Source organism: Antechinus flavipes, chromosome 1 (assembly GCF_016432865.1).
Source record: "Antechinus flavipes isolate AdamAnt ecotype Samford, QLD, Australia chromosome 1, AdamAnt_v2, whole genome shotgun sequence".
NCBI classification, from domain to species: Eukaryota; Metazoa; Chordata; class Mammalia; order Dasyuromorphia; family Dasyuridae; genus Antechinus; species Antechinus flavipes.
The window spans coordinates 720,653,127-720,678,290 of NC_067398.1; the positions used below are offsets into that span (position 1 = coordinate 720,653,127).

Here is a 25,164-nt window from a genome sequence, read left to right on the forward strand (position 1 = left end):
CCGCGAGCTCTTAGCCCTAGTCGCCTGAGGCCGAGGTGGAGGAAGGCGGTTCGGCTGGGGCCATGGCGGCGGGAGCGGCCCGGCCGGCGGCCTGCCCCGGCCCCTGCCCCGGCCGCAGCTCCGCCCGCGGCTTCTACTTCAACACGGTCCTGTCACTGGCCCGCTCGCTGGCGGTGCAGAGGCCCGCGGCCCTGGACAAGGTGACCGGCCCGGCTCCGGGGGAGGGGGAGGGAGGGAACGGAAGGGTCTGCGCGCCGCGTCCCCCGGCCCGGCCCCGGCTCTGTCCGAGAGCGAGGGGCGGAGGCCGAGGGACTAGGGACGGAGACTGTCCGCGCCGGGCTCTCGCTGGGAGCCGCGTACTGAGCTCGCTCCTGGGAGCCCGCGTTCGGAGCCCGCCCCGCGTCTCCGGGCACACTCCTGCCTTAGCCTTGCCCTGGGGCCGGGGCAGAGTCTCCCAGGAGCCCCCTCTGGGTGTCCCTGTGTGGGTGTCCGGGACTCAGTTGGGGAGCTGGGGGCGCAGGGCGAGGGGGAGCTGGAACCGGGTGGAAGCCCCGCGGGCTCCGCCCCCTCTGTGAGATCACGTGCCCCCCAGCCCCCCCTGCAGCTGGTTGGGCCCCCACCCCGGGGCGGCCGCGGCTTTTCTGGCCCGTCCGACTTGGGGCACGTGGCTGGCACTGACAGGAGGAACGGCCCCGCCGGGAAGGACCCCCTGGCTGTGGGGAACCCTCAGGGGAGCGCGGGAAAGATGGCGCTTCAGTGGGAGGGCGAGGAGAGAGGTGCCGGCCCAGGGGGTGCAGGGCAGACCCGGCCCTGGCAGCTCGCGAATGCTCCGCTCTGCTGTGGCAAAGCCCCCGGCCCGAGGTGAAAGGTCAGCGTGGGGATTCCCTCCCCTCCCACCCGACAAGCGGACTTACTGCCCGGCCCCTCCCAAGCCGCCAGATTCAGAAGGAACTGGGGGAGGGCCCCCAAAGGGACACAGAGGCAGCGTGGCCCGGGGACCCCCCCCATGGGGTCCCTTCTCCATGGCCGCCTCTCCCCGCCCGCAGCCCCCTCGGACCCTCCGGCCCCCCCAGACTTTCCCAGGGAGCTCCAAGGAGGAGCGGGAGCTGCCGGGAAGGGCCTGGGAGGCGCCCCCACGGCCGCAGAGCCCCCTCCCGCCCGAGATTGTGAAATGTTACTGCCCGGCTGGCCAGGTAGGTGCGAGGCTGTTGCTTAAACAGCAGCTGTGTGGAAAGCTTGTGCGACCGGTGAGCCCGGGCTCCTGCCCCGGGGGAGCTGAGGTACCTCCCCCGGTGGTCACCGGCTGGCCCCGCGGAGCGGCTTCTCCCCGGGGCTGCCGGCCCTCAGGGGGCCCTTCCCGCCAGTCACTGCTCCCGGGGGCTCCCGTTTCCCAGAGGAGTGAGCGGGGGAGCCCAGCTTTCCAAGGTGGCCCAAGGGGCAGTCCGGGCCCGGCCGGACTCCCAGCTCCCAGGCAGGGGCACAGACGCATCTCGGGATGAGGCCGCCCGGGCCGGCGCTCGCTTCTGCTGTCGGCCCTGATGGTACGTCCTGGGCGGCAGCAAAACCAGGCGGCGGCCGACGAGCGAAGGGAAGCGCGCCTCGGGCCTCCAAGAACGGCTGTCGGGGCTGGAGAACTTTCAGTCCCCGCCCGCGAGAGCGCCCAGACCGTGGGGGCCCCGATGCGTCAGCCCCAGCGCGGCCCGCCTGGCGTCGGGCTCTCACGGCAGCGTCTGAGCTGGCTTTGAGGTCCGCCACGTAACGGGCGCCGGGAGAGGGTCTGGGAAGGCCCGAAGGAGCCTCGGACCCGAGCTTTGGCAGAGGAGGAGGCTTCCCAGCAGGAGAGGAGTGAGGCCGGAGGCACCTGCAAGGCAGCGGCTGCCCGGCCAGTTTGGCCATAGTATCGAATGTCCGAGACGAGGCTGGAACGGGAAATTGGAGCCGGAGTAGGGGAGGTCTCAGCCGCCGGGCTGGGCAGCTCACAGTCTGTTCTGGAGGAAGGCACGGAAGAAGTCTGAGCGGGGGTGGGGGGGGAGTCCACTCTCCTCCAGCCTCCCCAGGCCTCATCAGCTTATTCCTCCTGGTGGCGTCACTGCAGAGCCCAATGGAGCCCAGACAACGGCACTTCATTGCTGCCTGTCCTGCCCTCTCGGAGGGCGAGTGGCTCGGGACAGGCCAGTGTCTAAATGGCTGAGGTTTTAGCCGCACTGGCAGGGAAGGCTTTCTGAGACGGGCCAGAACTCTTCCTGCTTTCTCCCCTTGCTAGGTGGTGCTGTGGAGGCTGCCCTGTCAGCTGTGGGCTGCAGGCCCGCCCCCTCCCCCACCCCGTACCCCACCTGCCCCGCTGCGCCCCCCCATACCCCCCCGTACCCCACCTGCCCTGCTGCACCCCCCCCCCCGCCTGCTTCCTGGAGTCTGCCCTTGCCACTTCAGCCTGACAACGTGGGCCTCTTGCCGACCTCGCCAGGCAGTCAGAGCGGCTTTCGTTACGGGACCCCGAGTGCTTGGGGCGCGTCTGATGTTCTCTCCCCGAGAGGCGGCTCATTTGCGGCGGAAGCTGGGATCGCGCTGCTTTTGGAAGCTAGAACGCTCTAGGTTTACAAGTATTCGAGATCGTGCAGTGATGGAGCATGAGGTTAGAACGGGAGCCCCTGGAGCTTTAACCAAAGCCCCACCAACGGGGCTTCCTAAAACCGGTCTCTGATGCGGGCGCTTGCGCCACAGACTCTCGGACCAGCTTCCTGCAGACCTGGTGCTAGAGGCCGCCGTGATTGACGAGTTACCCGGGATTATTCCCTGAAAGGACCTTATTCTTTCGAGTTTTCCTGACGCTGGGGCGGGCGATCCTTCCACATAAATGATAACTTCTCCCTCGGCCTGAGCGCGCTCTTCCCTGGTGCCCGCAGTCGGGCGGCGACCCCGAGTTCCGGGAATCCGGGCATGTGTTTGGGGAGGGGTCGGTGCCTGCAGCCTGTCCTGCCACCTCGTGCCCCTGGCTCATCATCGTGGAGGCCCAAGGAGAACAGTCCGTGAAAAAGTATCCCGGGAGGCAAGTGGAAAATCCGAGGGCATGGTCCTGCTCTGGGCGCCTGCCGGGACTGGCTGAGGGAGCTCTGGGGGCTCCGTGAGACCGAGGGGTGCAGATTCTTCCCTCCAAAGCAGGAGGGATGTTTGTCCCCCAAACGAAAGGAGCTTTTTCTCGTTCACTTTGATGGTTCGAGTTCCCAGGCTAGAGGGTTATTGTTGGTGAAATCGTTAGCGCTTTAGGGCCGCCCTCCTTCCCAGGGCAGACAGTGACGCCCACCTAACCACGGGCGGCCCCTCCTCTTGCCCTCCCCGCACTCCTTGGCCTCAGCACCTCTTGCTTCCCCTGGCCACGCCGCCGGGGATGAAGGAGCCGGGATACCAGAGCGCGATTTCCCTCTGAAATGTAGTTATTCCCCCAGTTCTTGCGCACGAGGCTCTTATTCACCCGGCGCGGCTTTCTCAGAAGCTTTGGCCTCCCACCTGCGAGGGGCTCTGCAAGTTAGAGGGAGGCAGCAGGGCCCAGGGCTGGCCCAGCCGGGGCCGGGGAGGAAGCAAAGCCTGGCGGGAAGAAAGGTGGACAAGCCCCGTGCCGGGGTCCCCATGCTCCTTCCTGCTCCAGTTGTGACTTGTGTCAGGATGAGTGGTATGTGTGGGACTTCAAAGACGATGAAGAAACAGCTCTGAACCCAACAAACGATGGATAAGTTGAACCTAAGGATTGCCAGATTTCCGTCTCCAGGAGGAAGGAAGGGATCACGGGCCTTTACAGAAAGATAGCTTTTGTAAAAGAGGAGCTGCTTGGAGGCGGGCGGGCGGGAGGGGCTGGACGAGGAGACCCAGGAGCAGCCTGGGACGCCATCTCCTGGCTCCTGCGGGTACCAGCAGCACGGACCCAACGGCCAGCACGCCGGCAGCTGGAGCGTGGGACGACCCCCCGTCGGCTTCGCTCCCGGGGAGGGCCGGCCGCCTCTCAGAATCCTTGTCACTGCAGAAGAGATTTCTGAGCAGTTCAGTCCAACTGCGGGCGCCCGGATGAAACTTTCTGTGTTCTGGCGGGATCGTCCCTTTGCAGCGTTGGTTCCGTGCGGTTGTATGGATGTTGAACAGGGACTCTCGGTTGTGCTTAGGATTCTGGGACAGTGAATACTGCCCCCACCCCCCCTGAGCACGGGAGAGGGGCTCTGCCTTCTCTGCGCGCTAAGATCAAGCCCACTGTGCGCAGACTAATAGCATGGGTGGCTGCAGGTTCATCAGTAAGCACTGAGTGAGGGCCTACTGTGTGCCAGGCTCAGGCCAAAGGCAGCCCCTGCCCTTGCTGGCCCAGTGCTGGGCGACGGTGCCGCATCCGGCACTCGGGGTGTCTGGGATGGAGCTGGCCAGTCAGAGGGGGGCGGCGGGGGGGGGCGGAGAATGACCGAAGCCCCGCGATATATAGATGGGGGACCACGGAGAGGTCACTTTGTTTTTGAGCCTCATGTCAGAGAGGAACAGTGACCACCTGTACCCTGTGAAGTCACGTGGACTCCAGGGATGCCAGAGCCCCAGTGAACTCCCCAAGACTGGCCCTTTCAAAGCCCCGCGTGGCTCCGCTGCTAATCCTTTTGGCGCTGCCTCGTCTCCTGGGCTTCGAGAAGGGCTCGGGCCGTTCTGCTTTAAACCCCCCGGCCCGGCCGCCCAGCCCCGTCCGGCTCAGTGAGCGCCGGAGGGCCGGCCTGCTGCCTCCCGTAGCACTTTCAGAGAGAGAGCATTGGTTTTTTCCAGAATCTGCAATGATGTTTTTCACTTTAATTTTTTTGGCTGTAGTTTGTTTTCCTTTGGAGTCCAATGTCTCTTTGTGATTAATGGGGAGTTAGTTGGGGATCAGGCTTCGGCGGAGACGCGGATTCTCTGAGATAATCCCAAACCTCTGCCAGAGTCGGAAACCCCCGGGGCCTTTTGGCCACGTCTCTCGGACTCTGAGTCCGTTGGCACACGGTCAGCAGGCTGCCCCCTCCCTCCCCCCCGTCCGCCCTCATTCCCGCCGACACGAGCCCTCCCTTCGTCTGGGGCGGGGGGTTCTGCCTTCTGTCAGCCGGCACTAGGTGCCAGGTGGGTGCCAGGCACTCCAGGAGATGAGAGGGAGCGTGGCGGCTGGGCAAGGCCCCCAGGGGGGACGGCACAGACCGCAGGAAGTGAGGCGCCCTCGCCCGGGCGTGGCTCTGCCCTCTAGTCTGAGGAGAGAAGCCCCAGAGCCTTCCAGCCCCTTTGCCCAATAGATGCTGGCCCGGTCCTCCTAGAGCGTTTGCCCGGTGCCGGCGCCTGCCTTGTGGGAGGCGCCAAGAAATGCTCCTTGTGGACTTGAGCTCAAGTCTTGTCAGCTCCTTGTTATCAGGTGACTTTGTCACTGAACTTGAGGAACAGCCGAGGGCAAATCCTGACTAAGGCACTTGCCTGGGAAACCTGGGCAAGTCAAGTCAGCAAGCATTTATCAAGCACCAACTGTGTACTTGTTTAAAACAGGGCTTAATAAACTCCTGTTGGTTTACATTGTCATCTTCCTTGAAGTCATTTCTAATGGAACAAAGAAGGGATTAATAAGGGCAGGGAGACTCAGGACAAGGAAGGTGGTAAAAGAATCCTGGGGAAGGGGCCCTGCGCTAGTCTGCTGATTCCCGCGCTTCAGCGTGCGGGGTCTGGGCCCCTGGTGCCCCGGAGAGCAAAGCCAGGCCAGGAGGGGCCGCCTGTGGACAGCCCCCCGCTGACCCGTCTCTCACAAAGACCACAAATCCAGCAAAGGCTGGTGGGAGTCTCAGAAGCCTCAGTTCCCCTCGGGTCCAGCTCACGAGCAGCCGCAGTCTGTCTGACAAGTGTCCGTCAGGTCAGTGAGCACGACGAAGGCCCTGCTGTTACGGCGGGGATGCAGAGGGAAGCCAGACCCGCTTTCCAGGAGCTCGTGTTCTGCTGTGAGGGGGAAACCAAAGGTCAGCCGCGCACACGAATGCAGGCGTCGGGGTGGAGGGGAGGCGACCCGCAAGGGAAGGCACTGCCCGCTAGAGGGGGCCAGGAAGGGCCTGGAGGCCACAGTGAGGAGGGGAAGAGTCAGGAGGGGCTGGGAGAGCGGCAGAGGGACGTGGTGTGGCCACGCTGCTCCACTCTGGTCTGAGGCCTTCTCCCCGTGGCCCTTCAGGTACTTAAAGGAGGCTCTGGTGGGCCTGCTGAGAACTTCGTTGGCCCTGCCATGGGGGCGGCTTAGCTGGAATGGGCTGGTTGTGCCACAGGGCGGGACCCGGGGGAGTGGGGGGGCAGAAGCTCCCTAACTCCGAGAGCTGTCCGAACGTGAAGGCAGAGATGGAGGCTGCTAGTCAGGGAGGTGAGGGCCCTTTCACCCAAGGTTTGTTCTTGGTGACCCTCGAGGGCTCTTCCTCTCCTGAGAGTCTGGGATTCCCAGCCGACCAAAAAATAGAATTCAGGTTAGAAAGTCATCAGTACAAAGGGAGCTCAAGGACTCCCTTAGAACCAGGGGGACATCAGGGAAGGCTGCATGGAAGGGGAGGATACCCGGGCTGCTTCATGAAGAACAGGTGGGAAGGGGCAGCTCCTGAGCCCGAGGAGAGGGATGGTGGGTGTGGAAGGAGGCAGGAGCAGGGAGGGAAAGCTAGCACTTCACGTGGGGCAACGAGAGGCTACGAGAGACGGGGGCCTCCACGGCCAGGAGCCTGTTCTGTGATCCCAAGTGTGAGAGCGTGGTACCAGGCAGGGGCGTCCCTATGGTGGGGTTGTGGGAGTGGGGGCAAGAGCCGCGAGACCCCCCCCCCCCGCCCTGGGAAAAGCAGGGGAACCGCTTGCTGATTGGCTCTCCCTCCGTGACGCTTGACTTTGAGTCTCTGCATTCCTCTCCAGCTTTTGTACCTAGGCCTTTAAATCAAGATGGGGCCCTTCATGCTTCTGAACGTTGGGCCGAAGAAGGCGCTGGCTCCAGTGAGAAGCCGCCGGCCGCCTGGGCCCTCTGCCCCTCTTCGGGGTGTTGGTCCCCCCGACCGCAGGCCGTGGTCCCTGTGCGGCCTCAGGGCTGCTCTGGGAGAATGTCGTGGCACTCCACGCAGTCAGCTGGTCTCGCCTCCTCTCCAAGAGGACCAGGGAATAAAATGACAAATAAGAAAAAGAAAAGAGGAAGGATGGGAAAAAATCAGCAAAACTCTTCAAAATATTGGAAAAGTTTGGAAACTCACCCCTGCCCCCTGCCCGTGTGTAATCTCTATATTGTTCTCTGGGAGCAGGTTTCTCGGGGGGCTTCTGGAGGCAGGCTTCCTTTCAGTTCAGTTATCACAAGTACAGCCGGGGGTTAAAGTCCAAATCCTTTATTGTCTCCTTCAAAGTCTTGTCTCCTTCCTGGGCCCCGGTTTGCTTCCTTAGAGGCCTCTTTCTCCTTGGTTCCTGCCGCTCGTCCTTTGCCTCTGCCCGCTTCTGCCTCTGGCTCCCTCCGAATGAGCTTCTAGTGCGCTTCTCCTTGTATGTCCCACGCTGAGCACACACCAGTCGTTACATCCCGGGGAAACCATTAGTTGTTGTAGGATTAAATCGATGCTAAACGAGATTTAACCACTGTCTCCTCAGTTCCACTTAGCGCTTTGTTTCAGGTTCTGGCCCAGAACATCTCCTGGTAGGATCAGATCGATCACACTGAACCAGGCTAAGTGAGAGAACTTTGTCTCTCTCAATCCCACTGACTTAGCACCTTGTAAGAATCCTAATGCTGGTGGATGTCTCCTTTTTGCAAGAGCATGGGGGTCATGGGGCGGGGCACGGTGCCTTTGGGGCCATGCTTGTTCTCCATAAGGTGCTTTCAGTTGTTTGGGGTCGTTTGCATTTCTTCCACTGTTGTTCAGTCGTGTCCAACTCTTTCTGCCCCTATTTGGGGTTTTCTTGGCAAAGATACTGGGCTGTTTTGCCATTTTCTTCTCTGGGTGATTCTACAGAGGAGGAAACTGAGGCAAACAGGGAGAAGTGACTTGCCTAGGATCTCAGGAAGTGTTTTTGAACCCGTCCTGCTTTTTCCAGTCCCCCTTCCCCTCAGCTGTTCTCATTATTGGCAGCCACTGGCTTTGCTGACTTCCCCTTCATGGCGCCCTGGAGCTTGGGCTGTCAGAGCTTCCCCTCGTGGCCTTTGTTTCTGCTCCTCACTCCTACACAAAGGGTTTGGGTGGAAGTGGTGCCTTCTCCTTCCCAGTCTTCTGGCCCAAAGCCCCTTCCGCCTCCTTGCTGCTGCTCCCCACCATTCGTCCTGGCTGCCCCCAGGCTGGCAATCCCTCCCTCCCAGGGATCTGATCCTACCAGGAGATGTTCTGAGCCAGAACCTGAAACAAAGTGCTAAGTGGAACTGAGGAGACAATGGTTAAATCTAGTTTAGCGTTGATTTAATTCTACAACAACTAATGGCCTCCCAGGCTCCAAACTAAGACCCCACCCTGCCCAGGAAGCCCTCCCAGCCCCTCCTAACTCCAGGGCTTTCTCCGACAGCTCCTTCTGTTTTATCCGGGCCCCAACTTGGCTGTTGTCTCCGCTATTGGGCAGTGACCTTCTGGAGGTCAGGGAGCGTCTGTTCTCTTTATTTGTACCGACAGCACTTAGAGCACAGCTTGGCTCACAGCCTGTCTATTAAATATTTATTGACTGATGCAATGACCTCCCTGGAGTCGGAGCCTGATGTGGGAGTCCCTGGGGTCTGGATACGTGAAGTACTTGGGTGCAGATCGCTGTCCAGGCTGGTGGTGCTGATTCAGTTCCATCCGTGTGCCCCCGGGTGCCCACCCAGCGCGGAGGCTCCTGGGGGTTTCTGCTGGCATTTCTCTTCTCGTTTGTGGCTCGTAGCCCTCTTGAGGTTGTGCATAGTTTGCATTTCTTCTGGGAGCTGTTTGTTCCTGGGAAATGACTCTCGCCGTATCTCTGTGGTTGTTGGGTGTTTACATATCTTGGATACCAACTTATCTGAGAACTTTGAGACAGTTTTTTTTTACCGTTCAGCCACCTCCCTTAAATCTAGATGGATCAGTGTTGTTTGTGCCGAAGTTTATTTAAACATGTTATCTTCTATGATTCTCTGCCCTTCCTTAGTTAAGAACACCCCCTTCTGCCCATAGCTGTGGGGAGTCTGAGCTGCCTCTTTTCCAACTTCCTAATGATACGATCTCTATTTTGGATTTATGGAGGGACGTGACATAAGATGCTGCTTCGGCCTAAATTTTTGCCAGCCCGCTTTCTCGTTTTCCCTTCATTAAAAAAAAAAAAACAAAATAAAATTGGGAGTTCTTTCCTAAAGGATTTGATTTTTTTGATCTTATTGAGTCCTGTTGGGGTTTTTCTTTGTCTAGTGAGTCCCATTGATCCGCTCCATTTTCACCCAGTCCCAAATATTAACTGCAGTTTTGTTGCTGCAAATAGTGACTTGAAAAATGAGAAGTGAAGCTGTTTTTTCTTTGCTTTCACTGTTGTTGCCTGGATCCCAAATTGGGTGAGATTTCCCAGACTGCCTTGCTCTGGCTTCACCGGGAATTGCTTTGTGATAGATATTTCCAGCCTGTCCGTGGCTGGATTGGAAAAAGTCTCAAGTAGGGTCACCGACCTCTGGTTTTAACCAGATTTTGTGACTTTTGGGATCCATTTAGATGATGATGTCTTACATAGTGAAAAGGGGCAGGTTTTCTGAGGAGTCCCGTATAGCTGGGATCCAGTCTGAGGCTGGGTTACCTTTCTCCTGATGATTTTTTTGGTTGTTCCTTTGCTTAGGTCCAGAAACTGCTCTGCATGTGTCCTGTTGATTTTCATGGGATTTTCCAGTTAGATGAACGTCGGAGAGATGCTGTCATTGCTTTGGGGATTTTTCTTATCGAATCAAATCTGCAGGTATGGATTGTATTAGATTACGAAATATATTGCTTAGAGTAGAATTGATTTAAGTCAGGAGGAGGTTAAAGAAAACAAGTCAATCAAAATAATTTGAAATCAAGTACTTTTTGTATAACAGAACTTTAATCTGGTGTGGTTATAATACATTTAGCTTAACGAGGGTATGAATTCTAAAAACACATTAAAAATGATTCATTGTATTTAAACAAATCAATCAAAATAATTTGAAATCAAGTACTTTTTGTATAACAGAAGTTAAATCTGGTGTGGTTATAATACATTTAGCTTAACGAGGGTATGAATTCTAAAAACACATTAAAAATGATTCATTGGATTTAAACAAATCAATCAAAATAATTTGAAATCAAGTACTTTTTGTATAACAGAAGTTAAATCTGGTGTGGTTATAATACATTTAGCTTAACGAGGATATGAATTCTAAAAACACATTAAAAATAATTCATCGTATTTAAGACTTTTCCATTGCATTTCTGCAATGGTATCTGAAAACCATGAGATACTTTGGCCATTTTATTTCCTAATAGAGATGAAGTGACAGGGAGGGAAAGCATACCTAGACTAGAAGTTAATTATCCAGGGAGAGGATCTTTGCCAGACTCTTTGTAGAGAGCTTTTGTTCCCCAAAGACCAATATTTGAATTACCCGATTTAACTAAAGGAGCATTAAGTGTTCCACAAGTGTTTGAGGAATGAACATGGAGGGTTATCGTAATGAAACACGGTTTTAAGACTGTCCACCTTGATCGCCATCATTTCCTCAAACACCACCCTTATGTCCTCAGTCCTCAGCTGGGCTCTGGCTGAGGGAGATGTGATGCTTTCTCGGTGCCTTCCCGGCTGCCTCCTCGGCCACGATGGGCACCTTTATTGGCCCTGCCCCTCTAAGAGGCGGCGCTTTCTAGTGCCTTCCCAGCTACCTCCTCTGCCACGATGGGCACCTTTATTGGCCGTGCCCCTCTAAGAGGCGGCGCTTTCTAGTGCCTTCCCATATGCCGCCTCTGCCCCGATGGGCACCTTTATTTGCCGTGCCCATCTAAGAGGCGGCGCTTTCTAGTGCCTTCCCATATGCCGCCTCTGCCCCGATGGGCATCTTTATTTGCCGTGCCCATCTAAGAGGCGGCGCTTTCTAGTGCCTTCCCAGCTGCCTCCTCTGCCACGATGGGCACCTTTATTGGCCCTGCCCCTCTAAGAGGCGGCGCTTTCTAGTGCCTTCTCAGCTGCCTCCTCTGCCACGATGGGCACCTTTATTGGCCGTGCCCCTCTAAGAGGCGGCGCTTTCTAGTGCCTTCCCATATGCCGCCTCTGCCCCGATGGGCACCTTTATTTGCCGTGCCCATCTAAGAGGCGGCGCTTTCTAGTGCCTTCCCGTATGCCACCTCTGCCACGATGGGCATCTTTATTGGCCGTGCCCATCTAAGAGGCGGCGCTTTCTAGTGCCTTCCCATATGCCGCCTCTGCCCCGATGGGCACCTTTATTTGCCGTGCCCATCTAAGAGGCGGCGCTTTCTAGTGCCTTCCCGTATGCCACCTCTGCCACGATGGGCATCTTTATTGGCCGTGCCCATCTAAGAGGCGGCGCTTTCTAGTGCCTTCCCATATGCCGCCTCTGCCCCGATGGGCACCTTTATTTGCCGTGCCCATCTAAGAGGCGGCGCTTTCTAGTGCCTTCCCGTATGCCACCTCTGCCACGATGGGCATCTTTATTGGCCGTGCCCATCTAAGAGGCGGCGCTTTCTAGTGCCTTCCCAGCTGCCTCCTCTGCCACGATGGGCACCTTTATTGGCCGTGCCCCTCTAAGAGGCGGCGCTTTCTAGTGCCTTCCCGTATGCCACCTCTGCCACGATGGGCACCTTTATTGGCCCTGCCCCTCTAAGAGGCGGCGCTTTCTAGTGCCTTCTCAGCTGCCTCCTCTGCCACGATGGGCACCTTTATTGGCCGTGCCCCTCTAAGAGGCGGCGCTTTCTAGTGCCTTCCCATATGCCGCCTCTGCCCCGATGGGCACCTTTATTTGCCGGGCCCCTCTAAGAGGCGGCGCTTTCTAGTGCCTTCCCATATGCCGCCTCTGCCACGATGGGCATCTTTATTGGCCGTGCCCATCTAAGAGGCGGCGCTTTCTAGTGCCTTCCCAGCTGCCTCCTCTGCCACGATGGGCACCTTTATTGGCCATGCCCCTCTAAGAGGCGGCGCTTTCTAGTGCCTTCCCATATGCCGCCTCTGCCCCGATGGGCACCTTTATTTGCCGGGCCCCTCTAAGAGGCGGCGCTTTCTAGTGCCTTCCCATATGCCACCTCTGCCACGATGGGCATCTTTATTGGCTGTGCCCATCTAAGAGGCGGCGCTTTCTAGTGCCTTCCCAGCTGCCTCCTCTGCCACGATGGGCACCTTTATTGGCCGTGCCCCTCTAAGAGGCGGCGCTTTCTAGTGCCTTCCCATATGCCGCCTCTGCCCCGATGGGCACCTTTATTTGCCGTGCCCATCTAAGAGGCGACGCTTTCTAGTGCCTTCCCGTATGCCACCTCTGCCACGATGGGCATCTTTATTGGCTGTGCCCATCTAAGAGGCGGCGCTTTCTAGTGCCTTCCCAGCTGCCACGATGGGCACCTTTATTGGCCGTGCCCATCTAAGAGGCGGCGCTTTCTAGTGCCTTCCCAGCTACCTCCTCTGCCACGATGGGCACCTTTATTGGCTGTGCCCCTCTAAGAGGCGGCGCTTTCTAGTGCCTTCCCAGCTGCCTCCTCTGCCACGATGGGCACCTTTATTGGCCCTGCCCCTCTAAGAGGCGGCGCTTTCTAGTGCCTTCCCAGCTGCCTCCTCTGCCACGATGGGTACCTTTATTGGCCGTGCCCATCTCAGAGGCGGCGCTTTCTAGTGCCTTCCCATATGCCGCCTCTGCCCCGATGGGCACCTTTATTTGCCGTGCCCATCTAAGAGGCGAGGCTTTCTAGTGTCTGCCTTCCCGGCTGCTGCCTCTGCCACGATGGGCCCCTTTATTTTCCCTGCCCGTCTAAGAGGCGGCGCTTTCTAGTGCCTTCCCGTATGCCGCCTCTGCCACGATGGGCACCTTTATTGGCCGTGCCCATCTAAGAGGCGACGCTTTCTAGTGCTTTCCCGGCTGCCGCCTCTGCCATGATGGGCACCTTTATTGGCCGTGCCCATCTCAGAGGCGGCGCTTTCTAGTGCCTTCCCATATGCCGCCTCTGCCACGATGAGCACCTTTATTGGCCGTGCCCATCTAAGAGGCGGCGCTTTCTAGTGCCTTCCCGTATGCCGCCTCTGCCCCGATGGGCACCTTTATTGGCCGTGCCCATCTAAGAGGCGGCGCTTTCTAGTGCCTTTCCATATGCCGCCTCTGCCCCGATGGGCACCTTTATTGGCCGTGCCCATCTAAGAGAGGGCGCTTTCTAGTGCCTTCCCAGCTGCCGCCTCTGCCACGATGGGCACCTTTATTGGCCCTGCCCCTCTAAGAGGCGGCGCTTTCTAGTGCCTTCCCAGCTGCCTCTTCTGCCATGATGGGCACCTTTATTGGCCGTGCCCATCTAAGAGGCGGCGCTTTCTAGTGCCTTCCCAGCTGCTGCCTCTGCCACGATGGGCACCTTTATTGGCCGTGCCCATCTAAGAGGCGGCGCTTTCTAATGCCTTCCTGTATGCCGCCTCTGCCCCGATGGGCACCTTTATTGGCCGTGCCCATCTAAGAGGCGGCGCTTTCTAGTGTCTACCTTCCCGGCTGCCGCCTCTGCCACAATGGGCACCTTTATTTTCCCTGCCCATCTAAAAGGCGGCGCTTTCTAGTGCCTTCCCATATGCCGCCTCTGCCCCGATGGGCACCTTTATTGGCCGTGCCCATCTAAGAGGCGGCACTTTCTAGTGCCTTCCCGGCTGCCGCCTCTGCCACGATGGGCACCCTGCCCCTCTCTTGCCTCCTAAGCCCCCATTTTGGGCTTATTGCAGTTGTACTTCCACCTAATTGGGACTCATGCCCCCAAGGTGGGCTGCCCCCCACCAGGCGTTCCCCAGGGCTGGGGGTGGTTGGGGGTAGTTTGACCATCCCTGAATCCCTGTGTTTCTCTTTCCTTTTCAGCACAAGGACCACATTGTCCCCTACCTCCTTCGCCTTCTGAAGGGTCTTCCCAAAGTGCACTGGATCGAGGAAAGTGCAGCTCGGAAAAAACGAGGTGGGATCCCGTTGGTTCCTCTGCTCCTCCCGGAGCTCCTCAGTGGTCCCTCCCCACCCACTGCCCCCGCACTGCCGGCTCATTGCCTCCCAGGAGGAGTCCTCGGGGCCTTCCTCATTGGCTCCCAGCTGGCATCCTTCACAGCGGGACAAGGATGACCCTCGTCATCCTGTAAGGTCCCCAGTCTGGGGTCCAGGCAACTTTACCTCCCTCTCCCCCAGAGTTTCCCTGAGATGCTTTATCTTGATTGGCAATGAGGGGGAAGGTCCCTGGGTTCTCAGCCTCCCCTCCCCCCCATGCCATCCCCAGTGAGGTATTGGGTGCCCTGGCTGAGCTCGGCTCTGGCAGCGGCCTGGGCTGTGGTGCGGGAGCCAACATGGGCTCCGGGTCACTCTGATTTTTCTTTCTGAATGAAAGGTGGGGAGATGATTTCCCCCTTGGTTTATAGCTTCATTTCTTTCCTTTTTTTGGGGGGGGGGTCCTTGGTTTCCAGAGAGTTTAAGGGAACCCTGAAAACCTTCATTGTGACTCTGTATCAGGGGCCGGAGGAGAGTAGTTGTGAGTGATCTCAGGCCCCCTCCCCCACTTTACAGAGAAGAAAGTTGGTCCCACGCAGCGAATGTGTGTCTGAAGTGGGATTGGAGTCCAGGTCCTTCCGAATTCAGGTCTGGTGCCCTCTGCAGGAGCTGCTCTGAGGCCGACAGCCTTCCCTGGGCACGGGCTCCTGCAGCTCCTGGCCCCTCTCAATCTTGGGGCTCTGATGCATCCACAAACGGCACTTTTCATTTCCTTACACTTCCTGTTACTGGAAGAAGCACCAACCCCCGTCTTCAGACTCAGTCACCAAATTCCAGCTGAAAGAGGGCTCCGTGGCTGCCATCTTGTCGGCCCTGATCTTGCCCCGGTGTGGGGGGCGGACAACTGGGCAGCCACCATCCTGTCGGCCCTGATCTTGCCCCAGTGTGGGCGGCAGCCTCTTGGGCTCTGGAAGGCCTCTGGTTCTTTGCACTTCAGTTTCCTGGCTTCCCTGGTCTCTGTCTCCCTGATTGCTCCCTGTTCCTTCTTCCATCATAAAGTTTCCAGGTCCTTGAAGAGCTCTCCATCCACTTTGGGCCTTTCTTCTCATGGCCGGCGCCCCTGCCCCTTCGCCCTCTGTTCCTCCAGCTCCTCCTCAGCGTCCTGAGCTCCTGGGCCCCAGATGGGTTCTGAGGAGAGCTCTCCCGGCCTGGGACGCTTTCCCAAAGGGCCTCCTCGTGCCGTCTCATCACCTTGTTGCACGACTCGCTCAGGGTCACAGGAGGGGCTGCCCCGGCACTCCCTGGGGTATCCTTCAGGGCCCCCCTTCTTCCATAACTGCTGCAGCGTCGTTCAGAGCCGACTTTGTTAGGCCGAGCTGCTCTGCACCCATGATCCCCCTGCCTGTGCCCAGGCTGGTCAGCGAGCAGGCTTCCGGCTGGGGCCTGTCCGTGGGGGGCCCGGCGTGACCCTCCGGAGGCCTTGCTGCGAGGAGCCCCAGCTGGGGCCTTCTTTGTCCAGAGTGAGGGTCCTCGCCCCCTTCCTGATGACAGCTAGACGAGTTTGGCCTCCTGCACACCTTGAACCTTAGACAGGGACCCAGCTGTTAGTGGCCAGGCTGTGGGGGTTAAGAGGTGCCCAGGGTCACACAGCTGGGACGCGTTAGGCTTCTTCAGATTTGAATTCAGGTCCTCTTGACTCCAGGGCTGGGGCTCTATCCACTACAGCACCCCCTGGTGGCTCCGGCCATGTTTTTCTTAGAGAAGTCCATGCTCCCCCTTTCCCCTTCGCTTTTCAAGAAAAGCTGGTGGCGAATCGCAGAGGTTGCTGCTCTGGCCGGGGTGTCCCGCCTTGGCGGGAGCCGGCTCCGGGGACGGCCGGGTCAGTGAGTAAATGCTGATGCCTCCAGGCTTGGGGAGGCGCCCCTGGTTCCGGAAGCTGTCGGACAGCATCCTCTCGCGATCCCAGGGAGCGGCTCTGGTTCTTGTCGGGGCCCAGGAGGCCGGCCCTAGGAGCTGCAGCCCGCCACGGCCCTGTTGCCATTCTCATCCATCCTGCTTCCTCGGACTTAAGCTTCTGAAGGGAGCTGAGACGCACGGAAGGCGGGCCTGATGTCGGGAGGCTCGATAAGGGGAGGCCTCCATGGCTCAAGGATTGTGTTAAATGTAGAAGAGGCCATTGGGCTGTGGAGGTTGAATTTCTGTCCTTCGCGAGGCTGACCCATTGGTGGCGGGCCGTGACCACGTTTCCTCAAAGACCTTTCCTCTGCACTGTCCTGGGAGGCTAGTGAGCTGGATTTTCTGGGTCATTCTCCCATCCCCAGTTTTCCGTAAAATCAGTCTCTAGCTCTTGTTTCTTAAAATTTCAGGTTCTAAATTCTCTTCCTTCTCTTTATCTCTTATTGAGAAAACAAATTATGCACATATAAATGTGCAGCTATATCTTTTCGCATTTGTCACTTTGTGAAAGAAAACACAGACTCCTCCCCCCAAAAAAACAACCCAATCCAAATCAAGGTGTCAAAAAGTCTGCTTTGACGTGCATTCGGATTCCATCAGTTCTTTCTTCGGAAGTGGCGAGCTTTTTCCTCCTTTGGAACCGTAGCCAAGTTTTTCACAATTGATCCTGTCGCTGTCTGTGTCCAATGTTCTCCTGGTTCCACCCGCTTCACTTTGCATCACTTTGTGTAAGCCTTCCCAGGTCCTTCCAAAACTATCCCATTCATCGATTCTTCTGGATCGTTTACCACAGCCTGCTCAGCCGTTCCCCGGTTGCTGGATGTCCCCTCAGTTTCTAAGTCTTTGCCACCACAGAGAGCTGTTAGAAAGAGTTCTGTACAAATCGGTCCTTTTCCCTTGTACCCACTCCGAGGGACACAGACCTGGTTGTAGGGCTTAGCTCCAGATTGCTTCCGGAGCGGAGCGGTCGGGTGGCGGCCCCGCCTGCGGCGTCCTCGTTTTCCCCGGGAGTCCTTCCTAATGTGCTCGTGTCTCCTAGGGATGCTTCCTGTCGCGGAGAACTTCAGCTTCTGCTTGGTGACTCTCTTGTCGGACGTGGCCTATCGGGATTCCTCCCTGCGCGACGAGGTGAGATTTCTCACAGCTCTCTACTGGGCCTGTGGCCGGCTTGTCCCACCAAGAGCGGGAAACTTCCGTGGGCTAAAGAGGGAGGTTGGGGGACGGGTAGCGTACTCAGCCCCGAAGCCCAGAATGCTTCCCCTCCGTCGGCCTGAGCGTCTCGGCCCCTCTGTGTGCCAGGCTCGCCAGAGCCAGCAGCCCCTGCTCTCCAGGAGCCCTCCGGGGCTTTGTCTCCCACTGTTTGGGGCAGGCCATAAGGGAAGCTTCTTCGTTTCGGTGATTTAGGGTGGAAATCTTTTTAAATGCCTCATTAACCAAACCCAGTCGGACTTTTCTTTGGTCCCGCCTTCTCCTTGTGAGCAGTCGTCCCTGTGCTGTCCTCGAGACTGTGAGGTGGCGGGGCTCTCCCCCCATGACATCCTTGCACCCACTTTTTATCATTTTGGGGTGGTGTCAGCTGTCCCCTTTTACTGTCGGGGCTGCCTCTAGCCTCCCTCTGCCCTTGCCCCCAGGCGGCCTCTTGGGCTTGTTGATCAGATTAGATGCCCAGCTGTTTGGGATGGAGTTAAATGGGCCTTCCCAGGGCTCCGAGGGGAGGCTGAGGAGGGCACGAAGCAATGCCGGGGTTAGGACTGGGCAGAGATGGGGCTCTTCCTTGGGACGCCAGGCCGGCACTGGGCACTGCACCCCTTCACCCACGATAGGTTGCTTTAACCTTTAACCTTTGGATTGCCTTTATCTGTTTTCTCTACCGCCAGATTTTTGAGACGGTTCTGCACGTTTTGAACCTCCTTTTGGGGATGTGCAAGGCTTCGGAGATTCAGGAGAAGGGTATGTTGGGTGTTCTTTCATGGCGTGATTCCCAGGAGGGTGGTTCCTGCTCCCCGTTGCTCCCTCTTCTCTCTCTCTGAAGGGCAAGATAGATGCTTAGGAGTTTGTCTTTTGGATTTGATGGGGTCTTGTCAGGGTGTGCATGTGCACCCCTCGTCTCGGGGCATCCGGACTGCTCCTGGGCAGCCCCTGGTCCTTCTCAGGAACATCACAGCCCAAGGGGGAGGAGCCCGTGTGGAGCACGGCATTAGCTGGGGAATGCTTGTTGTGACTGTGGGGGGGAGGGATTCATCAGGCTTCTCCCCAGGGGGCCAGAGCCCGGGGTGGCCAGCTGCACTGTGCCAGGCTCTTCCCCCTCCCGAGCTCAGAGGGCTCTGCGTCCCTCCAGCTTGATGTGGGAAGGAGCTGTCCTGGCCTCCTGCAGTGCCCTTCTCTGTGCCCGTCTGCAGGAGGGGCTGGCGTGGGAGGGCCCTGGGCCTGCCACCAACCTCTCGCTGAAGGTCTGGGATCATCCCTCCCCGAAGGCCTGGCGCGGCCCATCCTCAGCTCAGCATGTGCCACTTGGCCACAGTCTGAGCGCATGGATAAAGCGTCCGAGGCCCTGGCGGTGCGGCCTGCCTCCTGCTGCCAGCACTTGTCAGTGGGCCCGGGGCACGCAGCCTGCCCCGGGGGCGACCTTGCCCGTTCCGGGAGGGCTGCCTTGGCTGAGCGGATTCTCTGCTCGTTTGGGGCTGGCCCCCGGCCCACGGGGTTCTTGCTGTTCCCTGTTCGGGAGACGTCTGCTCCTGGAGGGCCGGGTGCGCCTCTCAGTGCCCTGCCCCCGACCACAGGCCTGGCACGCGGGGAATGGCTTGTCCTCCTGGCTCTAAAGCCTCCTCCTCCTTTGTTCCAGAGTACCTGTGTCGCTACACTGTGCCCTGCCTGCTGGGCATCGCGCGGGCCTTCGGGCGCTTCAGCCTCACGGAGGAGCCCCTGCTCTCCAAGCTCTTCCCCCAGATCCCACCGCAGTCGCTCAAAGTCCCAGAGGAGCTGGAGGGCATCCGCAGGCGCTCCTTCAACGACTTCCGCTCCATCCTGCCCAGCAATTTGCTGACCGTCTACCAGGAAGGCACCTTGAAGAGAAAAACCAGCAGTGTCTCCAGCATTACTCAGGTGAGCTGGGATCCTCTGGCGGTCACGCCAAACTAAGGTGGGGAGACCTGGGCACCAGCCCGGGCTGGCGTGGGTCAGCAGCCCGCCCGGCCATGGTGGGCCTCCCCTGGTCACCAGCGAGCAACCTCCTCAGCCAGGCGTGAATCTGGCCCTCGGAGAAAGCCCCCACCTGCTTCCTGGGCCCGACCTCTCCCCTGTGTTTCTTGCCTCTGCCTCCCCTGCCCACCCTGGCTGGGTGCTGCCCACACTGGCCCCTTGGCATAGGCCTGGGCACTGGGGCCTGGAATTGGGAGTTTGAGTCTGGCCCCAGACCCCGTCTGGCTATGTGATCCTGGGCAAGCGGCCGCCTGTTTTTGCTGCTCTTCAGTGGTTTTACCAGGTTAATGGCAACAGCACCCCTGAAGGGTGATCAGGTATCGATCCAGTTGTCTGTCATCTTCCCACTACTGGGAAGGGAACAGAAGATTCAGGTCATCTCTCCAGGTAGCAAAGACCTGGCAGACCTGTTTCAGAGAACAGGACAGGGGCCTATAGGTGCCCTCCTGGAGGATGGCACGGCTGAGTTTGCCCTCTAGACAAGGCCTTTATAAAACCAGGAGCGGGATGAGGGGTGCTGAGATCTCCTTTTCCTTTCCTAACTTGGCCTGGGCCCAGCAGAGAACTGTGCTCCCATGGGACTGGCCTCGAGAGCCTGCAGTCAGAGGGTACTTACCTTAGCGGGGCCGGCCAGGGTTTCTGGCCGTAGCAGATCGGGACGGTGTGCTGGCTGAGCTGGGCCGGGGGCTCCAATAATCAGGGACCCTGTTTGCTATTTCAGGTGAGCCCTGAGCGCGGAGTGCCGCCCCCCAACTCTCCCGGAGGAACCTTCTTTCACTCCATGGATGGTAGGAGCATTTCTTTGGCATGAGGGTTCGTGGGTTGGAGCAGGGTTTTCACAGCGCCAGCGTCCGGGGAAGGGGCTGGTCCTGAGGCTGCCCCGAGCCGGGGTGCGTTGGGACAACAGAGGCATTCCGTCGCCGTGCAAAGCTCGGAGGGAGCGTGTTTGCCTTGACTTTCCAGAGCTGCAGTTTTTCCCATCCTGCCCCCAGTAGTTCAATCCATGTCCTGCCCAGGATAATGGGGCAGCTGTCTTGCCTGCTCCAGCTGCCTAGAATGAATGTGTCTACTTGCCCGTGACGCCCCTCCATAGAGTCACAGAGATGGAGATGTGGAGGACACTGTCGAGACCCGTCCACATCCCAGGCCCCCGCAGGAGTCCAGCAAGACTCTGCTTAAATCCTTCCAGAGACAGGGAGCTTGCTGCCTAAGCAAGGAGCTCATGCCATTTCTGTGGCCTGAGATCTCGAACCAGCCAGTCTTCCCAGTCAAAGTCCTGCAGGTCTTTGAAGGCAGCCATCTGCTCCCCCTGACATGAGTCTCCGATTCCTTCAGCTCTTCTTGGGGTCTTGGGAGGCACTTGGCTAGTGGGCCTGAAAGCTTAGGTTTGAGCTGCAAAGGCCTTTGAAATCAGTGCCTTTTCCCTAATTGTACGGGAAGGAAACTGAGGCACTGTCTGGGGAGGGCCTTCTTTCTTTTAGCTTACGATAGTATTTTGTCCCCATGTACATCACAAGAAGATTTTTCATTTTTTGAGTTCCACATATTTCTCCCTCTTTTTATCTCTTCCTCTCCCCTCCAAAAAAGGTGGGCAGTTTGATCTGCTTTATACACGTGCGATCACGGCAAACATATTCATCCCAGTTGTGAAAGATAAAAAGGGGAAAAAAATCACAAGAAAGAATAAGTAAAGATAAATGGATTTTATCAAATGCTTTTTCTGCATCTATTGAGATGATCATGTGGTTTTTGTTTGTTTGGTTATTGATATAGTCGATTATGCTAATAGTTTTCCTAATATTGAACCAGCCCTGCATTCCTGGTATAAATCCTACTTGGTCATAGTGTATTATCCTGGTGACAATTTTCTGTAATCTTTTTGCTAATATTTTATTTAAGATTTTAGCATCAATATTCATTAGGGAGATTGGTCTATAATTTTCTTTCTCTGTTTTCAGCCTACCTGGTTTAGGTATCAGTACCATGTCTGTGTCATAAAAGGAGTTTGGTAGGACTCCTTCAATCCCTATTTTTTCAAATAGTTTATATAACATTGGAGTTAATTGTTCTTTAAATGTTTGGTAGAATTCACATGTAAATCCATCTGGTCCTGGGGATTTTTTCTTAGGGAGTTGATTGATAGTTTGTTCTATTTCTTTTTCTGAGATGGGACTGTTTAGGATATTTACTTCTTCCTCTGTTAGTTTGGGCAAGCTGTATTTTTGGAGGTATTTTTCTATTTCATTTAAGTTGTCGAATTTATTGGCATAAAGTTGGGCAAAGTAACTCCTAATTATTGCTCTAATTTCCTCTTCGTTAGTGGTGAGTTCTCCCTTTTCATTTTTAAGACTAACAATTTGATTTTCCTCTTTCCTTTTTTTTATCAGATTTACTAAGGGTTTGTCTATTTTGTTGGTTTTTTCATAGAACCAACTCTTAGTTTTATTAATCAATTCAATAGTTTTTTTACTTTCAATTTTATTGATCTCACCTTTTACTTTTAGAATTTCAAGTTTAGTGTTTGACTGGGGGTTTTTAATTTGTTCCTTTTCTAGCATTTTTAATTGCAAACCCAATTCATTGACCTTCTCTTTCTCTATTTTATACAAATAGGCCTCTAGAGATATGAAATTTCCCCTTATTACCGCTTTGGCTGCATCCCATACATTTTGGTATGATGTCTCATTATTATCGTTTTCTTGGGTGAAGTTATTAATTATGTCTATGATTTGCTGTTTCACCCAATCATTCTTTAGTATGAGATTATTTAGTTTCCAATTATTTTTTGGTCTACTTCCCCCTGCTTTTTTGTTGAATGTAATTTTCATTGCATCGTGGTCTGAAAAGGATGCATTTACTATTTCTGCCTTACTACATTTGAGTTTGAGGTTTTTATGTCCTAATATATGGTCAATTTTTGTATAGGTTCCATGAACTGCTGAAAAGAAAGTGTATTCCTTTCTGTCTCCATTACATTTTCTCCAGAGATCTATCATATCTAACTTTTCTAGTATTCTATTTACCTCTTTGACTTCTTTCTTATTTATTTTGTGGTTTGATTTATCTAATTCTGAGAGTGCAAGGTTAAGATCTCCCACTATTATAGTTTTACTGTCTATTTCTTCTTGCAGCTCTCTTAGTTTCTCTTTTAAGAATTTAGATGCTACCCCACTTGGTGCATATATGTTTAATATAGATAGTGCTTCATTATCCATGCTACCCTTTAGCAAGATATAGTGTCCTTCCCTATCTCTTTTAATTAGGTCAATTTTTGCTTTAGCTTGATCTGAGATCAGGATGGCTACCCCTGCTTTTTTGACTTCACCTGAAGCATAATAGATTTTGCTCCAACCTTTTACCTTTAACCTGCATGTATCTCCCCGCTTCAGGTGTGTTTCCTGTAAACAACATATTGTAGGATTCTGGCTTTTAATCCATTCTGCTAACCGCTTCCTCTTTATGGGGGAGTTTACCCCGTTCACGTTTATGGTTAGAATGACCAATTCTGTATTACTTGCCATCTTGTTAACCCCGGTTTATGCTTTCCTCCCTTCTTTCCCCTTTCCCCCCCTTCCAAGTATTAAGCTTGTGAGCACCCCTTGCTTCTCACAGCCCTCCCTTTTTAGTATCCCTCCCCCCGCCTTAGAGTTCCTCCCCCTATCTTACCCCTTTCCCTCCCAGTTCCCGTATTCCCTTCCGCTTAGCTTATTCCTTCCCTTTCCACTTTTCCCTTCTCACTTTTCAATGAGATGGGAGAAGTTTCACCATAGATTGAATATGTCTTAAGATTTTTCACTTAAAGCCAATTCTGAAGGCAGTAAGATACCCACTATATTCATCCCCCTCCATTCTTTCTCTCAGATATAATAGGTTTCCTATGCCTCTTCATGAGATGTACTACCCCCACTTTACCCTTTTTCTGGTACAATGTCCTTTCCACATCAATTTCTAGAACAAGGTATACATGTATTCTTTATACATCTATATAGTCAAAATATAGTTCCCAAGATTAATCTTTACCTTTTTAGATTTCTCTTGAGTTCTATATTTGTAGATCAAACTTTTTGTTAAGTTCTGGTTTTTTCATCAGAAATAGATGAAATTCGCTTACTTCGTTGAATGTCCATCTTCTTCCCTGGAAAAAGATGCTCATTCTCGCTGGGTAGGTTATTTTTGGTTGCATACCAAGTTCCTTAGCCTTCGGAATATCATATTCCAGGCCCTTCGATCTTTTAATGTGGATGCTGCCAGATCCTGGGTGATCCTTATTGTGGCTCCTTGATACTTGAATTGGGTTTTTCTAGCCGCTTACAATATTTTTTCTTTCATCTGAGGGTTCTGGCATTTGGCCACTATATTCCTTGGTCTTTTGATTTTAGGATCCCTTTCAGTGGGTGATCGATGAATCCTTTCAATGTTTATTTTTTCCTCTGTTCCTATGACTTCTGGGCAGTTCTCTTTGATAATTTCCTGGAAGACAGTGTCCAGGCTCTTTTTTTCATCATGTTTTTCTGGGAGTCCAATGATTCTCAGGTTGTCTCTCCTGGATCTGTTTTCCAGGTCTGTTGTCTTCCCCAGAAGGTATTTCACATTTTTCTCCATTGTTTGATTTTTTTGGATTTGCTTGACTGATTCTTCTTGTCTCCTCGAGTCATTCAATTCCACTTGTTCAATTCTGATTTTCAGTGAAGTAGTCTCTTCACTCACTTTTTTAAAATCTTTTTCTAATTGTCCAATTGAGTTCTTTTGTTCTGTGGGATTTTTTTCCATTTCGCCAATTTTGTTTTTTAGAGAGCTGTTTTCTGTTTCCAGTTCACTAATCCTATTTTTCAAGGATTTTACTTCTTTATCCACTCTCTCTTTAACTGACTTCTCCAGGCTCTTTTCCCATTTTTCTTCTAGCTCCCTTGTGAGAGCCTTTTTAATCACTTCTATGAGGTTCATCTGTGCTGAGGAACAGACGATCTCCTCCTTTGGGGATTCACCTGGGGACTGCCTGTTTTTAGTCTCCTCAGGATTTAGAGTCTGCTCTCTATCTGTATAGAAGCTGTCAAGGGTTAAAGTCCTCTTCAGCTTCTTGCTCATTCTGTCTATTAATCAGAGACAAACTACCAAAGAAAAACAGAAAAAACTGGAGTCTTTCTTTGGGGGGGGGCTGGGTGTGTTATCGAGCTTCCTCTACAGACTGCAGGGGGCAGCAGTGAGGCACTAGCAGGACTGTGCTGCGCCTGCGCTCTGAGATCCCAAAGCGTGCTGAGTCACTGAGGGGGGGAAGGGGGGGGGCGGCCAGGTCCTGAGAGACTCCAGCTGTTTGGGGTTGTATTCTTCAGCCCCAGTGTTTTTAGCTTCTCTGCTGGGCTGTTGACTTGCTGCTGGAGCAAAGTATCCAAAGCTATAGCGAAGCTCTCCCCGCAGAGACGGCTACGATCACTCTCCACCCCCTCTCCAGTCTGCTCCTGTGTCCTCACTGCCGCTGCCCGCCGCCTGCGCCCAATCTAAAACTGCCCCAGCCCTCCAGTAAAGACAGACCTTTCTTGGCGGATCTCAAGGATGGCTTCTCTTGGTAACTATTTGTGGGTTTTTTTCAGTCAAGCATTGATTCAGAGGCTTGTAATGAAATGGATAGTGAGAGAAAGCGTGGAGCTTATGCAGCTGTGAGCCTCCTCTCCGCCATCTTAACCGGAAGTCAAGTAAAGATAAATGAAAAAAATATGCTTTGCTTGCTATGCCTTCAGAGTCCATCCGTTCTTTATCCTGGGGATAGGTAACATTTTTCATAATAAGTCCTTCAGAGTGGTCTGGGACCATCGTATTGCTGAGAATAGTTACATCATCCACTGCTGATCATCTTCTGATATTGCCGTTACTTTTATACAGCTCATTCATTTTGTATC

The 25,164-nt window shown here is 54.9% G+C and overlaps 1 protein-coding gene and 1 long non-coding RNA gene across 17 annotated transcripts in view; one reads left to right on the forward strand and one right to left on the reverse strand.

The window, feature by feature from the left end:
• The first annotated feature begins 47 nt into the window (after positions 1-47).
• Positions 48-25,164, forward strand: part of PI4KA (phosphatidylinositol 4-kinase alpha) — an 87,382-nt gene continuing 62,265 nt past the window's right edge. The window contains exons 1-7 of the mRNA XM_051973273.1: positions 48-200; positions 9,787-9,903; positions 14,006-14,099; positions 17,112-17,200; positions 17,950-18,022; positions 18,915-19,174; positions 19,992-20,058. Coding sequence (XP_051829233.1) covers positions 63-200; positions 9,787-9,903; positions 14,006-14,099; positions 17,112-17,200; positions 17,950-18,022; positions 18,915-19,174; positions 19,992-20,058 — 838 coding nt within the window. The 5' untranslated portion in view covers positions 48-62. The remainder of the gene's footprint in view (positions 201-9,786; positions 9,904-14,005; positions 14,100-17,111; positions 17,201-17,949; positions 18,023-18,914; positions 19,175-19,991; positions 20,059-25,164) is intronic.
• On the reverse strand, positions 10,008-13,999 carry LOC127545784 (uncharacterized). Of its 16 annotated transcripts, none has more exons than XR_007949832.1 (4): positions 13,293-13,366; positions 13,141-13,216; positions 11,760-12,385; positions 10,008-11,683 (listed from the first exon to the last, which is right to left on the reverse strand). It is a non-coding gene; the product is annotated as an uncharacterized LOC127545784 (long non-coding RNA). The 16 variants fall into 16 exon arrangements; XR_007949820.1 differs by lacking the exon at positions 13,293-13,366 and adding an exon at positions 12,529-12,988 and having other exon boundaries at positions 11,760-12,461; positions 13,065-13,151; XR_007949827.1 differs by lacking the exons at positions 13,141-13,216; positions 13,293-13,366 and adding an exon at positions 12,529-13,132 and having other exon boundaries at positions 11,760-12,157; positions 12,310-12,461.